At 40.8% G+C, this 17,907-nt stretch overlaps 1 protein-coding gene across 1 annotated transcript; it reads right to left on the bottom strand.

The window, feature by feature from the left end:
* Positions 1-1,474: 1,474 nt before the first annotated feature.
* Positions 1,475-16,974, bottom strand: errfi1b (ERBB receptor feedback inhibitor 1b; the record flags this gene model as incomplete). The annotated part of the gene is made up of 4 exons (XM_083920558.1): positions 1,475-2,544; positions 3,822-3,901; positions 16,696-16,761; positions 16,937-16,974. The coding sequence occupies 4 exons, from the start codon at positions 16,972-16,974 to the stop codon at positions 1,562-1,564; spliced, it is 1,167 nt and encodes a 388-aa protein (XP_083776684.1). The 3' UTR covers positions 1,475-1,561.
* Between the last annotated feature and the right edge of the window lie 933 nt (positions 16,975-17,907).

The raw sequence follows: 17,907 nt of genomic DNA, 5'->3' as shown, positions 1-17,907 counted from the left end.
ATCAAACAAACAAACAAAAAAAGCTTTCCATTGGAAATGATCAGTCCTGGTGCAGAAAAAGGGAAACTGAGCCAATCATAGAATTAATAAGTTATTTTATTTCTATAAATAGATTAAAAACACAATTTTACAATGATTTACATTTGACACAAATAACTAAAAACTTTCAAGCCGCCTTTGTTTGGTCCAAAATCTGACACAGAATCTTCATGAGAACTTCCGACCTGTTGATGTAACAGAGGTTGTTACCGGGTGTCTGCGCCTCCACAGTGTAAACATAACATGATTTCCATGCTAACACACAAATAAAGAATCATTAAAGGCCCATTGTGAACTTTTTTAAACCATAAATACTTCATTTGAGCTAACTGCACATACATAATGAATAGAACTCATCAGAATGATTAAGATTTTGTCAACCGACCATAACTGAAAATTAAGGCTTCTTTTACTCCTGTGTATATAAACACTGATGAAAAAACTAGGGATCGACCGTTGTGAAATTTTTAGGGCCTTAGAGCCTTTGCCAATGACCGATTTCGGACCACCAATTTTCTTGAGCCGATATTTGCCCCTCAATTTAGATCATAAAAATAACACATTGATTACAAATGTTACGAGTCTCAATTTAAAAAAAAAAAGTAACATTTACCGAACAACACGGAGCTGCCTGCGGACGCCTGTCTGTAAATAATGCCGGGAAAAAACTATTGCCAAATGCAGCAGCCCTTATTGGCCGATGCCAATCGCGCAAATAGTGGCCGATAATATTGGCCGGCCGATGTATGCGCCTGTCACTTAAAAGAAAAAAATAACAGCATCAGAAAACAAAAACATTTAATAAAATGGCTTGTTGACATGTGTACTTCATATGTATTAAAGACATGTCAATCAGTTTGAGGGTGTGTGTGTGTGAAATAATGATGAGGTGAAGTGTTTGGTAGCTCAAATCCTCTTTTGGCTGTGTGTTGTGTCGTTAACATCGTCCACATTGTTCATTGTTGAATTTACCATAAATCTTGAAGTGAGAATGATTCAGCAAAACATTAAATCTATCAATACATCATACTTAAGATTTCAAAGCAGCATTGTCCAAAGAAAAAACACACACACATGGTATACACGGTTTGGCACAAGCCCAGCTTGTAGATACAGTAATTACTCGCTCTCTTGTAAGAAGTATAGCATTAGTGATATGAGCATATGGCTGCCACACTTAAGAATTAATGAGAGATAAGACATTTCCCCTTGTGAGAAAACTGCAGTATCTGAGTAAAGCAAAATTGAAAATGGTTATATAAATATTTCTCCACCATTAGTGAAAATACTGGAATGTTATGATGTTTTCCGTGTTGCTAAAATACTGACCGGTAAATGTTCCTGTTATAAACAGACGCAGTAACCTCACAGTGTTGTGTGACATAAGTGATCTTGAAATACATTAGTCATTGAAAATATGACATAAGACGTGTGAATGTAGCGTGTAGATGGTGAATCACATCCTTATTAATGATGTCAGTCACAGTTTTGTACTCATCAAGTTTCATAAGCGAGGGCTTTTCTATCTGTTCTGCCAAGCGCTGCTGTGTCCCGTCCTGGCCGGCTCGCTCAGGAGTCTTTCTCGCCTGTCAGAGTACGCCGGTCGCCCCGGCGGCAGGAGGATGTAGTGCGTGGCGCTGGCTTGTCGGCCGTCCTTCAAAATGGGAACGATGCAGGGAGAAAACTGAGCCGCCGGTGGCGGCCTTTCACTCTGCTGTCTCTGTAATGCCTTACTCACATATTTTGGGTTAGCAGCAAAACTCTGTGTGGCAGGCATCACGCCGTTGATATAAATCGGAAGGCTTTTGGGGCTTGGGGTACGCGGTGGGCAGGGTGGGACTAAGGGGACCCTTGGTGGAATTTTGGGAGGCTTGTCTTCCTCGCTGGCGCTCACAGTCCTGAAGAGAGCGGGAGGTTTTGGCGGGATGGGGATGCGGGGAGGGATAAGTGGCTTGCTAGTGGGGCAGATTGTGGCGCTGCTGCTGTGGAGAGGGTGGGAAGCGGGGCCTGAACAGGGAAACCGGAGTCTGGATGATTGGTCTGGTTGTTTGCTACACAGATTATCCCCGACCGATGACACCTGGTGGTCCTCCCTCTGGAGAGCTAGTGCCCAAGACCCGCTTCCTCTACCTGTTGGTCTGTCCTCTCTGCCCGGCCAAGAGAAAGCCACAGCGCTAGTCCCAGCACCACCGGCCTCTTGGTAGGCATAATTCACTTGGCCAAAGTCTCTGTTCACGCCCCTGCATATGACTTTGGGGCAGCTTTTGGGCAAAAGGCATCGTCGGTCACTGGTAAAAAATTCCACCTCACTATCGGCTGCCTCATCAGACATGAGCTCCTCAGGGTCAGGCAGAGGCGGCAAGGGTTTGGCTTCTCTCTGGTGGCCCCCAAACACTGTCCGTCTCTGGGAGGAAGGGACCACCTGGTCTCCCTCATGGGACTGTAATATGTTATCAGACACGAGGCGGTACGTATCAGAGTAGAAAGGAGTCTGGGAGATGTTGCCTGGGAATGGGGAAAAACAACCACGTATTAAAAAAACTGGCTTCATTAAATCCACAATTGAACTGCACACCAAGAAGCCCGCTGCTTCGCTCTACAAGGTTTTGCTATCACTGTTGATTCCTTCACTACAGAAACAATTCTCAGAGGAAGAAACATGGAAAACAACTTCCGATGAGAAAAAAAAAACCTTTTAACTAGCGTGTAGTGATGGTGTAGGAGGGAGAAAATACCAGGGGGAGTGGGCTGATCATTCAGAAAAAAACTCCTGTTTTGCTTAGAGGAATTGTAAAGGAAACAGGAGCAAAAACATGTTGAAAACAACCGCTTAACCTATCACCCTGTTCGTCAAACATCAGCCACAACACCCTGATTAACACGGGAATCGCCATTATCTGTGGGGCAAGCCGTAATCTTAACGGAGCTTCCCATAACCTTCTCTGTGGAAACATCCGACGTGCCCCAGACTGCAGGAACAGCTGGTGACCAGGGAGCAATAGCTTCCCCCTCCTCCTTCACCCCGCGCTCCCCTCTCTCTGCTACACAGCTCAGTCGGGTGATGACTGTAACGCTGTCGACACCCTGTTTTATTAGTCAAGCCGGGTTTCACCTCTGGTTTCTCAAGCCAAGGCGGACGTCAGGATATAGATTTATACTTGCAGAATTGTATAAGTTAAACTAAATAAAAAAAATGACAACATTAAGAAAACGTCTGATTTCATACAGCAAAACTTTTATAGCACTTGTGAAACCATTTAAGTGCTTTACAAAGTTTTGAAAAATGGCCACAAATATTTCTGACATTTTTGGATGTCGCACGATTGGGGGCCATTTTTTCAAATGTAATGTAAAGCACTTAAATGGTTTGACAAGTCCTATAAAAGTGTTATAAAATTGCTATAAAATGTTATCTGTGTTTTGTTTATTTGAATTTAATTTCACGGATAACTCATAATCATGTGAACTGTGTGTTTGAACACAAGTTCCTTTCTATCTCAAGATTGAACAGTTCTAATTCTGAAACCAATTAAAACAGGTGCTTCTAGCAATTCATTTCCAAATCCCATTATCAGAATTTACAGGTTAATATTATAATATTTATTAGAAATATCAAGAGAGATTCTGCCAAATTCACAAAGCCTTTCAAATCGTCACAGCTGTCACATACATCCAATTGAACTGGTGTTAGCCGTATACAGTTTTCGCTCTGTAGTTTCATTTTTAGTCAAAATATTTTATAATAACTCATATGTGAAAATAATAATATATGAAGGACTCACAGTTCAATTCCTTGGGGATTTGTTGCTGTTGAAGCTCCGTCAGGTTTTGTTCCATGTCAGTGCTCAGGCCAAAGCACTCTCTGCAAAAGCAAGAGAGGTTGAGAAATCCATACAGAGTTTGTGCATGTGTGTAAATCATTCCTGCGCATAACCTGTCATGAGTAAGTCATTGTACATGTGAAATAACAAGCATGACATATGCTTAAACAGAACATATGTTCTGTTCTCTTTTATCTATTTACATTATGTAACAGCACTGCAGGTTGCTTCTCTGAGCTGTATTCTTCACATAGATGTTTTCTTTATTTACTAATTTACTTTTACCTGCATACCTTTTTTTACTGTCACTAATACTGTCTACTCTGTATATACAACAAACATCTACTGCTTGTCCGTCCGCTCTGTATGAGGGATCCCTTTCCTTATCCAATGTCAAGGATAGAAGGGTAGAAGGTGTTGTATTGTGTGTTGTACAAATTGTAAGAGTAAATTCTTGATTTAGAGGTATTTAAATGAAATTCTGATCATGCATATGGAAACATTTAAAGGGTTGGGAATAATGTAAAGTGAATGTAAGTGAATGTTTAGTGTATAATGTGTAAAATGTCTTAAATGCAGACGTAAAGCGCTGAGCTCGTTTTCATTCCTGATTTTTCTTTCTGTTTACGCATTCAACATGAAAAATAAACTAGAGACCATCTCGCGATGTGATCACACATGCCGTGATGCAAACTTGGCTTCAGAGTGACAGACAGACAGAAATATAAACACCTGACCAAATAATCAAAACTGCCTCTGTGGTAGTTCCTGCTACAAAAGGTGTCTCCAGGGCCACGATGACACACTCACACACATGAGGTGAAAACAATACATGATATTGTATGTTGAAAGTTAAAGCAGTGTTTGCCACATTATGCAATAATAACTAATCCACGTTAACATTTTGTTTGTTTCCATATAAAAGTTGTATTTGCGTACCTGTTCATGTCATGTTGTCCCCAGTTGTTATTCTGAGGCCCGGCCATGTTGTGGCAGAAATTGGGTTCTTAAAAAGCTTGAAGGTCGGTTTGGTGTTTGAACACGAGTCAGCTCCATAAAACCCATCACGGCTGGCTTCATTCTATTGAGCAGAAAGATTTTGGAGACAAACAGAAAACCCAGTGTTAGCAACAAATGAGCACGTTCACAAAAGTCTTCGACATTTGGCTTTTGTATTACATCACTCCTTTTATTTGTTCCAGTCACACCTTCGTCAGTGTGAAATGGCCATAAACAGGGCATGTAAACAGCGCACATCTGGAGCACAACCCCATCCAGCTGCAGCACAACCAGCTGCATGCTTCCTTCAAGGCAGGACAAAGGTCAGGACAGATACTCTAGAAGAAATACTTAAAGGCTCAAAACACAAACACATATGTCACCTATAGATAAATCATTTATATAATTAATAAAAAACGATTATTACGGACATTACTCTCTGAAAAAGAGCAGCCTGCAAGGAAACAAGGCTGAGTAAATAAAAGGCCTTTTGTGAGAGAGATTTTTCATGTTGAATTTGTCTTGAGTATTTACAAAGTACGGTAAAAGACTGGAACTCTGCACTACTTTAGTTGAGCATCAAACAACAGTCACAACAAAAGCCCAGTGAATTACTTCAGTCTGCTCTGGCAGCTGCCATTATGTGTATCTCTTTGTGGTTCCAGCTTAAAGCCATTTGTCTGATGAGCAGGCTATTGCGCAACCTCTGGGTCAAATGTGGGAGGGCAGCAGCACCACTCGCCCTCCTTCCTCTCTGTGACCATGAAACCCTGCAGTATCTGCCCTTACAACAGGGGCTAATTGTGCTGCATGACAAACTCCACCACTGAAATGCACGTATTAATAATATCAACACATGTCTGTATGAAAGTGTTATAGAGACTCGTGGCCAAAAAAAAGAAAAAGAAATGCATGAAATATGTCATTTTCTCCAGAGTAATGCAAAAAGTTGCGTTTTGTATTCATCAATTTAAAAAAGCTTATAAGTAAAAGAAGGGTGTCATTGCGTTGTTTAATTTATATGCTTATGCACAAATGCCTCCACATCGCTAGTTTCAGATGCTTGCCATTCTGCTTCGTGCCTCCTGATATGACATAAATACCAGGTAAAATCACTTTTACGCAGAGATGAACACACGTGTTCTGGGTCAGATGATGGTCATCCTTACAGATGCACCAATATGGAATTTTTTGTGATTGATACTGATGCTCAGTACCTAATTTTAAAAGGAAATTAGCATCACATTGCATTCACGGTGTCTAATTATTTCTTGACATGTATATCTACTGTATATATTTTTCTCTTCTTCTTTCTCCCTGTATTGTTTTTATGCAATTCTTTGTTTTTATAGGATTGTTGTTTATTGACGGTTTTTTTCTGCTCATTTTACATGCTTTTTGTTGTCATTTTTGTTTGTGTTTTCACATCTTTTTTTTCTGTTTTTGATATTGTTTGTTGGTTGTATAAGTCTGTGGCTTCATGATCTCTCCTGACACATTTCTTATTTTTTCATTTATCTGGATTGATGTGTGGGCAAAAGCATTAAAATATGCAAATCCTGAATCCGAGTTGAGGTTTTAAGTGCCATCTCTAGACGGCAGCAATGCCCCAAATCATCAGACGTTATTATCCGCTGAAATTCCATTATTAACTGATTCTACTTATCATGCAGTAATATATTGTATACTGATATAAAAAGTGCATCCCTAGTTATCCTGCTTCTATGTGAGAGGTGACACATTAGCCTTGCTTCCTTGGCTTCACTCACAAGGTGGAAGGCAAAGGTTATGTTAAACACACCATCTGACAACTGAAGGGGTTTAAAAGTGTGAGTGAAGCCCCTGTGTCAGCAGTCTTTCACCACAAGCAAAGTACTCATTCCCTCTAAACTTCCAGCAGGGATGCTGCTCCGTTACCCTGCAGCTCTGACACTCAAATAGCAATGCAACATATCTAAGTAAAAGCAACTTTAACTTGAAATAATTGTTCAAACTTGAATGTGCCTCGTCTGGCTTTTGAAACAACATATATTATGTGAATTGAACTGTTTTTTTTATAATAACAACTGAGAGATGCTTCATGCTTATATAATAAAATAGTTCTCAAGCCTGTAATCACAGGCGGTACACAGCTACATTTAAAAGTAAAAATGTCACAGAATGGGAAAAAAAACACAAGAAATTGAAATCTCTGTCTACAGAATTGAACCATGGAGCAAACCACTAATTAGTAACCCACGCCGGGGGGGACACACATGGTCTCAATTTTACTATCCCACTGCAATCTTATTCTTCAAAGTCCAGCTTTGTTTCAGGTTACTAATAGGCTGAGAGTCGGCGTGGGAGGCAAACAATGCAGAGCATGCATAATGCAACACAAAACCCACCACAAACAAAACAGTGACCCATGCGCTTATTTGAATATTTATGTCATCCTTAAAACAACCAACTGTGGCGTCATTTCCGCCAGTGATCCTCGGAGATGGAAGTCGCTGAACAATTATGAATTCTACCGGCAAGTACTCAGTGTCCATGAATGGAGCCACTCTCAGGCATGAATGGGGCTTTGTGTCACTTTGGTGCGCAGTGAAGCAAGCCTGAAAATACAAGTGAACTCTCCCATGAGGTTAGGACTGAAGATACGCCATGGAGACAAGCACTCACGGCCAAGGTATGAGCCTGTGCCACAAACCCCCTGCAGCAGGATTATGCGTCCTGGCACCGTTGAAAGGAGAACCCACAGCAAGAGGCTCCAAAACAGTTTGTTTATCCCATGCAGGAGCCTTGTTGTGTTGTCCTTGGCTGTCCTTGCCTCACTTTTTTTTAAGGCAATAGGTCATTCATTGACTGGACCTTCACAGATGATTTAATTATGGTGCTGGCTTAAATGATGTGCTTTACATCAACTGATTACAACTTGCTGCTAATTCTGCTGGCCCGGGGAACACTGACAGCTTGGCAGGCTGGGCAGAAATCTTACCAAATGCCCTCATTGTAAATGTTTCCACCACAACATAAACAGGCCACAGTACTAAAAAATATGTAATATATGTAATGCAGTGGTGTGCGACTTACATTTTTTCAACGCCAGTATTTGCAGACTAGATGAAAGTTGCTTAAACCAAATAATCGAAATAGACTGTTTGGTTTCATTAAAGGAAATATGTGACAGGGGGCTTTCACAAAGTGTTATAGTAAGTATAGTATTGTTTGGTAGTCTACTAACAAACCAGACCTGTTGCAGACTGTCTCCTCTACATGTATTGGTTCTTAATGGGTCAGATGTATAAGGCCTGTGATGCAGATATGACAGGACGAGGCCTGATAGATGCATTTCATTGAACCATTCACTTCACCTGATAATGGCATATTTTAGTATTCATATTCTATGTCCATTAACAAAAAGTATTGTATCTCGTATAACTTAGTGCTGTGAAACCGTGTGTGGGAATTCAATATTTCAATTCATTTTTTAGATTTTTTTTATGCTGAAAAACTTGCGCAGGCCACCTGGCAAATAAAGGCTATGCAACACACTGACATGACCAATATAAATCCTAGCAACTATAACATATATAATCTTTTCATTTTTCTACTTCATATGTATTTTCTAATTCCTGGTTTTACTCTTATTTTGATTAGTTTTAGTATTTTAATCTGGTGAACCGTTAGTCTCTGGGACTGGCCCATTTCATTCATGAGCTCCTATACTGTAGTTTACACAATAAATGACAGCCATGCATTTTGTTAGGATATGATTAGTTTCAACACTCTTCACATTGTTAAGAGCCATATTTGGTTTGAGGCTGATGCAATATGTGTTGATGGGAGAATAGACAAAAAATACCTAGAGCTGAGCTGACTCTCTTTTGTCACAGCCTGCAGGTGTGGATGTGAGACCGTAGGAACTTTTGCACTTTATGAGTTAGGGAGTTACAGCTGAGGACTTTCATTTCGACTCAGTTATGCTTTACGTCAAATAAATCCCATTTACATCATTAATCATTCATACATACATTAATCTAGTGAAGCAGCTATTTAGATCTAAAATTAATAGTTAACAATTAACAATGTTCAACATTTGTCTCAGTTTATAGGCTATGACTGTACCTACAGTTTATAGTTATTTAACTAACGAGGCTATCAAATCCTAGGCTGTACCTTAAATCACGCTGTGACAAATTCAAATAGCCTACATATTTCTTTATATGGATCAATAGATATCCATAAGTTACATGTTGATTTCACAAATAAAGATAGTCTAAGGATATAGATAGTCTACAGATATAGATAGTCTACAGATAACTAAGTAGATAGATATTCTGTAGATGTATAGATACATGTATAGATATAGTACCCTACTACATGTAACATACCTAGAAAGATAGATAGATAGATAGATAGAAAGCTAGATAAGTAAATAAATAGATAGATAGATAGATAGATATATAGATAAATAAATAGAAAGAAAGATAGATATATAGATAGATAGATATATAGATAGAAAGATAGATAGAAAGATAGATATATAGATAGAAAGCTATATATATAGATAGATAGATAGATAGATAGATAGATAAAGATATATAGATAGATAAATAAATAGATAGAAAGATAGATATATAGATAGAAAGCTATATATATATAGATAGATAGATAGATAGATAGATAGATAGATAGATAGATAGATAGATAGATAGGTAGATAGATGGATGGATAGATGGATAGATAAAACAATGACAGTAGAATGAACGCAAATAATGCCATTGCCTATACTTATATTAAATTAGACCAAACTCCACTATTTTGGCCCTCACTTCAGCGCCCACTAGCGGCGGACCGGGGCTGAGCCGGGCCGTCCAGGCTCACCCATCCCGCCTCGATGGGACTTCACTCGGCGGGCATCAAGGAACCGTGCAGCGGGTCCATGGAGCAGCTTGCCCCGCTGCCCACAGACACATAACTCCAGATAGACGAGCTGAACCAGCCAACACAGTTCAACCGACGTGTCTTTACTAAGAAATAACAAACGTTACGGTAACTTTGAAGCCACGGCCGCGTCTAACGCTTCTCTCTAGAGGAATAACACCCAGTTGAACTAGTAACTTTAGATTATGAGTTTAAATAAGCGCTGGTTGCTCAGTCTGAGTGGATTTAAAGCGGAGTTTTTGTTATCAAATAACTCACTCTTATCTAAACCCCAACGTAATCTTTTAAAGTTAAACGGAAAGAAGTCTTACCATGAAAACGGACTACTTGTCCATCACGTAAAGCCTGATCGGTCCGGTCGACCTGTCCCTGTCCAATGTCCGAATATCTATGAGGAGCCAGTGTCCCAGTCAAGAGTGAACCATGTGCGACATCCCTCCTCTGTCAACATCACTGGGAGGTGGGACGCGTTTTGTCAGCGTGACGCGGGTTTCCACATCTACTTATAAATGCATCCAGCTCCCCGATCACGGCACTGTAACTCCACCCAAGTCCTAAAGGGGGGAAAAACCTAAAAGATAAAAATAAAAAAAACCATTAGGAAAAACTAAACACCATTAGGAAAAATGGTATATGGCTTAGAAAAAGCAGTGGTGGGAAAAAAATACATTTGTGTGTGTGTGTGTGTGTGTGTGTGTGTGTATATATTTTGGCTGGTCTACTTTACTTAAATATTCACATTAGTTCCACTTATTCTCAGAGTTATAGCCTATCTATCACATTTATATCACTATTTTATGTATTTCATCCACTACATAGGCCTAGAACAGACAACTACAGAAAACAGGCTAGTTACTTTGCAGATTGAAATTTAAACTGGACTGATCAATGATTATGTACTACATTTATTTCATTATCAGAAAACCAGAATATATCCATTGCTGGACTGCTTTTATACTGGAATTTAACATTGAAAATGCTGTATAAGCCAACAACACGGTCATTCTGCATAATTTCACTGTTTCTCTACTTTATTTAGGCTACATCTAGGATTTTGACTAGTGATGGAGGTAGTTAAGGTAAAGGATCAGAATAGGTCCTCAACCCCTGTAAACCAGGGAAGAAATTGTCTGCCTGGTGGATTTTCAGTTCAAAATATGGGTCAAATAAACCCGTACTGACACAGAAACTCCCTCCAGCTGTCATCGTGTGTGTCCTCGATCCCAGTAATATAAAGATTATAGAAATCAATGATAAACTTAACTGTTTCAGCAAAAATATAAAAACGCAACACGATTGAGCACTCTTAGCACTAAATTTATTCCAAGATAATCTGTGTTAATGTTCATAAATCCGATGATTTCTAGTTTTTCAAACAATGTTCCCTAACACATGAAGTAACTGTAGTTCAAATAAGAATGCCCGGAGATATCCAGAATTACAATATCAATAATATTAATAATCGTTGTATTTTCTTTGTGTAATGAGTGTGTGGGAAATTGCCCTTCATAAGGCAGTAAACAATTTTGGTCCGATGTGTGGGAGTCAGAGTGTGTGGGCGGCTTTTGGCTTAAGTACAATATCTGACTGATAGACACGAACAAGTACAATATTGGCAGCCCAGTTATGGTGGAGTAGGACTTGTTTTGAAGCATGGATGTCACATAGGAGTTCACTGTCTGTGTTTGTCTTCACCCACGCCGAGAGAGGCAGAAGGACAATACAGGAGGCCATTTACTAGAAAATAACAGGGAAGTGGAGTTCAGGCCATTCTTGTTTTTACCACAGAGTCCAGACCACACTGTGCCTACAGTCTTTCTCCAGACGCCGAATGATCTTTTTTACTGTGGTAACAATCCAAATAAATCCTCAGGCAAATAGACATTAAATATTGTAAAGTGCTGAATAAAATAACCACCTCATAAAAGTGTAAAAGAGATGCCAAATTGCCCTGTGATCCCCCTCTCCTCCTGTCCTATTCTTAAATGTTTCCACTGTTGTAATAAAATCCTTATAGGGTCATATATGGATTAAGGAGTGTCATACACGTACATGAACCCACAAAATAAATACACCACATGTGATGTGCTGCAATCATCGACTGTCCCTCTTCCACCAACGTAATTTGTTTGCTTAAAGGAATACTCATACTTTAAACCAGGTACTGCTGTTTGATCAACTTCCTGTTGTGCAATGAAGTGACTGGCACCTGGTTCCAGTGTGACATTAAGCCCCAACTGCTGCCCTTTTAATTCTTAAGTGTGTGATTTATTCTGTTTTGTTGAGGTAATGCGACCATCAGCCTGATTTCCTACTCTGCCGTTGCTCCCTGTGGGCACTTGTGGCGTCCCGGGATGCTCAAAAGCTGTGGGGGTTGTTGTCGGGTGGGCCAGTCGCCCACAGGGGAGGTCAAGTCATTTCCTGCTCTGAGAGACCTCCGTCCCTCACAGCTGTCAGTGCAGTCAGAAGCCCACCTCCCACATCTGTAACCCCCTCCTTCTCCTGTTTTTCTTGTTCAAGGATTTGCTGCTGCTGAAAATTAAAGATGGACCAACAAAGTTGGACTGAAATCAAGGCCGTCTTTTGACAATTTTGTTATGAGCTGAATTTAATTAAAGACAAAAAAAAAACCCATCAGGAATCAAAAGTGAGTAAAGGTTAATTACAAACAGAGATTATAATTCCTGAAATGTTAAGCTGGATTGGTTGAGCAGATCTGTGAAAAGCACATTAAGCCTGAAATGAGAAATATCTCTGAAAATAAATGTCTACCCACTGCTCATTTAACAGCGTCTCATGCTGGAATAGGAAATGAGGTAAGTAGGTGTTAATGTAAGTGTTCTATGGTAAATGCATTTGTGTAGGTCGATGTGCTGACATGGTGACACAGGGAATTCTCTTATAGAGGAACCAGCTGTGTACAAACATGTAATAGTAATTAGAGCCCTGTTACAGACTGCAGATAGACAAGCCTTCTGCTGTTTCAAAGTCATGGTCGACCTGTCTCATGTTTGAGTTTCACATTCATTTTGTCCTTGTTCTTGTGAATCAGTGTTAGAGGTTGTAACAAATGAAAATACTTGTATCACAGTTACATTTATTGGATGTAAACGTTTAAAATACATGTGTAATGAGTTAAGTTAAAATTTGCGTCCATTAAAGGGGAAACATTGTGCTAATTTTCAAGTTAATACTTGTGTTTTTACTTGTACATGTTTACACGCTTTAATGTTCAAAAACACATTGTTCTCATACTGTCTGGCTGTCTGAATACACCTGTTTCTGTCTGAAACGCTCCGTTTCAGCGCCTGCCTTTTTAAAGCTATGGTCTACATCCTGAAAATCAGTTGAGCCTCTGGGACAGATTTGAAAAAAAGCATCCTGCCCCGCCCGGCCCCAACCAAACCCCTCCACCCAGTCTTCCACGATTCCTTCCCCGAGCTTGTATCGCCCTCCTAATGACTTGCCCCCTCTGGCAGAGCAAGAAGCTGGCCAACTAAAAATACAGTAAATGGCTAACGTATGCTTACATATGTTGACAGCCGTTTATCAGACCGGGGGGGAGGTTCACAGTCATAAGCCAGTTTTGGCACAGACTAATGGAGGTTATTTATGTAACATCTCCCACAATAAAATGCAAAAATTACCTGTTCAACAAAAAGTCTGCTGTCTAATCATTTGTTTTCAGTCCCAAATCCTGGCGTAGCCTTCTCTAACAGTCAAAGGAATCCCGGAGGTTGACTTTCCATTGGTTCTTATGTTGCTCACATTTCCTCTTGGTTTCGGCCTTTTCCTTGGTCGACTTACGTTTTCTCTAACCTTCACCGTTGGGGCGAGTAAAGGCCGCTTGCTGGAATCGGTCTTTTTCTTCTCCCTGGTAATAGAAGCTGTGGTAGCTGAGCTGCTAAGCTAATCACTAGCCGCTCAGAGTTTACAGAGGGGTAGTGGGAGGAGACGAGGAGATTGGACAGAGGGTGCGAGCCAATGGATGGGATCCTTCGGGGACGGATGGCTAGCTTTGGTCAATTTCTATGCAGGCCTACGGCGGATAGACTGAATGGATTTTTTTGGTTCTTTTTGCTATTCTTATTGTGTAGATTGGACTACAGGACCATAATCGACATATAAACAACATTTATAATATTTACCAATATTCCAAATCATAGCTCTGATTGGTGGGTGTTTTGCATCTGCTGTCTCAGCTTCTCTGCACCGTCACTGCAGCCAGAAAATGACTGTAGTCACATTGCAGCCACACTCTCTACTTATATATAGTACAGTTGTGACATCACAACCATACAGAAGTCCTGACGGCTCGTTTAAAGGCACAGTATCTGAATGCAGGCTGTGTGCATTTCTCTGTAGATTGAGCATTTTGATACCTTTACAGTATTTATATAGCACCTTGTGATGCTTTATAATCAAAACAGACATGGAATATATTTTTACTATATGAGACCTTTAAATGAAGAGTCCTTGAGTCAATGAGTAAACTCTATAATAGGGCACCAGAGCCTAAACAAGCAACATCGTCATCAAACCCTGGACTGGCGTTACAGTAAATGTGTAAATCCAGTTTCAGTTTCCAACTGCACCTTTTTTGTTGCCACCCACCACTTCCTTCAGCCTGACATGGAACAGTCATGTTTGATGTCTTTATTTCAAAAGTAGACTGACTACTAGAGGAAAATGGTCTATACTATTTTAAAAATCAGGGAATAAATAGGTTTAGAAAAGTTATGATTCAGTTCAGACTTTATCACTGCTGTCTGCAGAGTGTGATTTGAAAAACACACCCTTCGCTTTAATCATTTTTAATTTAATGGATCTGCGGTTGGGTCTGACAAGTTGGAGGCGTCCGGAAGGAATCGGGCTGCTCAAATGTCTGAGTGGGCTTCGCACTACAGCCTTTGACCTCATCCCGTGAGGGGACAGCTCAGTTATTAGAGAACCAACAGCCACAGGGAAGAAGAGGAGGACAGGCTGAAGAATGATGTTTGTGCTGCCTTTGATCGTCGTAGCTCAGGAAAGAATGCCAAAGAGAAAATACCTTCTGTGAAATCTTTTCCGATGCTAAATTCAAATACAAATTACACAAATAGCATGATAGGTGGCTTGTGTGTCCTGTGAATGAAATGTTACTCCAAGCAAATGACTGGGTTAGAGGTGGATAAAATTCAAAGACACAACTTTATGTGTAGTGGTGGTATCCCCATAAAAGACAAGAAAGCAAAAATACTTTTTTTTCCCAACAGAGAGAAACAAAACAGAGTCAGCGGGCAAAGAAGTCAGAGGAAGTGGCGAGGAATAAAGTGATTTAAACCCTGTGACATCTGATTTCATGGTGACAGCTTCAATGAATGGCAGGCTCAAGCATGAAAAGAGCGATTCTTTGCCCAGGATGCAACACTGGAGGTCCAGCAGCTTCCCTGCCCTTGATTTTGGGCTTCACTGTGGGCAGAGGGTCTGCAGGCCCAGAGGGAGGTCTTCCGCAGCCCTGTGAAGTTGATCTCCACTTCATTAAGAGTTTCTGTTGAAGTGAGTGAGGATGAAAAAGGGAGAAAAAGGCTTTTCACTTCAATACAAAGTGTCTTTCTATGGGGAAACTGTTTGACTTTTTTTTGACGTATTATTTTGGCTACTTAGTAGCAACTCTCTAAGTCAATATTAGTTGACACTAACACACGGCTGCTCATCAGGACATTGTGATGCAGCAGGAAGACACGGTCAATATTTGCTGTTCTTGTTCTGGGGTTAAAGTCCTTTTCTTTTAATCACCACAGGCCAGGGTCAACGGAAAACAGTCAAGTTTAGTAATAATCTTTTTTCGACTGCTGATTATTTATCATGTGTACGTGCTCTGCACAATGGAGTCATGACTCCATTGTGCAGAGCAGCAGGAGGGGGGGGGGGGGATGACGAGGCCATCTGTGTTTTCACGGCCTACAAATTTACTCAGAAGACCGTGGTATGATGTGCCTTACCCCACAACATAGCTCAGAGTCCTGAGGCATGACAAAGTCAATCTTCCTTTTTTTCCCTCACTCTATCTCTCCGCTCACTCCCACCCTACTCCCTTTTTCTTCGCTCACCTTACTTACTCCCGCTCCATCATTTCCTGTTGAGTCACCGACAGAGACAGACTGCACCGTGTTTTACAGTTTACCACTCCCCTCCTTGCTTTCCTCCTCCACTTCCTTGTTCATAGATGCCGGTCTTGTAAGGGAGAATAACACACTGTAACATTATAATAGCCCCCCAGGCAGCAGATATTTTACTGCAGGTAGAGTCGGAGGAAAAAGTCAAAGCAGACGTAGGAGTCTCTTCCTGGCAAAGTGACTGATTCACGCAGCACAGTAAATGACTTGGAGGATCATAGGATTATCAGCTGTGCAGATAATTCACCATATCCCTCGCCACAGCATGTCAACAGTCAATATCATTATTGGGAAAAATAGAACTTCAAGCTAAAAAGTGACATGAAAGATACCGTGAGCAAAAATAGATTCAACTGATTCAATAAAGTAATAAATACTTAACCTAACCTCAATACAATTGGCTACTGAGTTGAATTACCTCTTTGGAAAATATTTTTATATTTTCTATCGACTATTTGCAACCGTATCCTAGTACAGTGGGAGGAAGTGATGCTGTGGTGAGGTAAGGCTCCGCGTAAATGTTGCCAGTGTGTGCATGTGTGTGTGTGTGTGTGTGTGTCTGTGAGGGAGGGAGAGTTGAGGGCAGGGCTCTGAGAAACGAAAGGGCTCTGTGGTAGACTGGTTGAGTCATTCAAAAATGCAGCTGCTGACTCAGTTTGAAAACTTGTCCTCAAGTGCACGTTACCAGTCTATCTCTGTGTGTGTGTGTGTGTGTGTGTGTGCGATGTGTGTGTGTGCCTCATCTGTACTTGTGAGGACCACACCTCTTCATAGATGGGTAATAAGGGAACTCCTCCAGGTTGATCTTTATCACTCTGAAAAAGAGAACATTTATATAAAGGTTAACATTATTAATTTAGGTTTCATTCGGTCATAAACTATATGCTTGTGGTTTGTTCAGAAACCTCTCAAAGAATTAACAAGCACATCTAATGGAAAATTAAGCTTTGCCTGAAGGAGTGCCTGTGCACACCAATGCTGTAATCCCACCCTGGCACCAGGTCAAAGTTTTTCTGTGATTCAATCATTTCGTCATGTCTTCAGTTTTCTTTACACACCCTTCTTGCCGCAGAAGTCTTATAACTGTGTCAGTCCAACCATCAACACAACGTGACCCATCTGGGAGTATGGACTCTAGGACACGCTCCAGAATTAGTCATCCTGAATGTGTTGCAAGGTCCAAGAATGGTGCGCAGTTGTTGACATTGTTGTCTTCAAGGGCTTACTATGAAGGACACACCTCCCTCCACGATGGAATGATTTCCTGATCAAATTAAAGAGCTATTTTACCTGAGTGTAATGCAATGTGAGTAATACTGTATTTAGAAGACTGTGTGAACTGTAATTATCGTTTCACCGGGACTTACTCGTTAAGATTTTATTGCAATAAAATTGATGGTTATAAAAAGCAAAACATGATTATGTGATTATGGAAAACACAATGAGCAGAAGTTGGTTATGGAAAGATATCTGTCCTGAAGGCATCATCTGCTTCAGTGAGTTTAGACCTGCAATCATCCAGTCCCCAAATGGGTAACTTTCCAACACATGCACCTGAATCCTGTTAGGACAAAAGTTAGAGTTCAGATACTGTCCGTTCAGAGATGCCACTTGCCAGCAGGCAAGGCAAGCAACTGGGGCACCAGGCCAGTAGGGTGCTGACAAACTACAGCAGTGACAATGCGCAAAGTTTGCACTGACAGCGAGGGACCTGAGCCGTTTCTGAGTCTGCGTTCTTGTCTGTACTTGTGTTCTTGGGGACTTCGTCTTCAGACGCAGCCCAAGTACTGTTCCAATTCAATAGTTCGCATCTCACCAAGTACAGCCCAAATGCCCAGATGTGACTTGCTACGCCCATTTTGTAAAGGCTGCATCGGAGGTGACTTGTGTGGCCAGCCAAGTATCCCAGAATGCATTTCACATTAACAGCCGTACTGCGTCCTCCGGAGTCTCGACTCCAG

The sequence above is a fragment of the Echiichthys vipera genome, assembly GCF_963691815.1.
Source record: "Echiichthys vipera genome assembly, chromosome: 9".
Classification (NCBI taxonomy): Eukaryota; Metazoa; Chordata; class Actinopteri; order Perciformes; family Trachinidae; genus Echiichthys; species Echiichthys vipera.
Note: the sequence above shows the minus strand (reverse complement) of the source record. Positions and strands in the feature narration are given on the sequence as shown.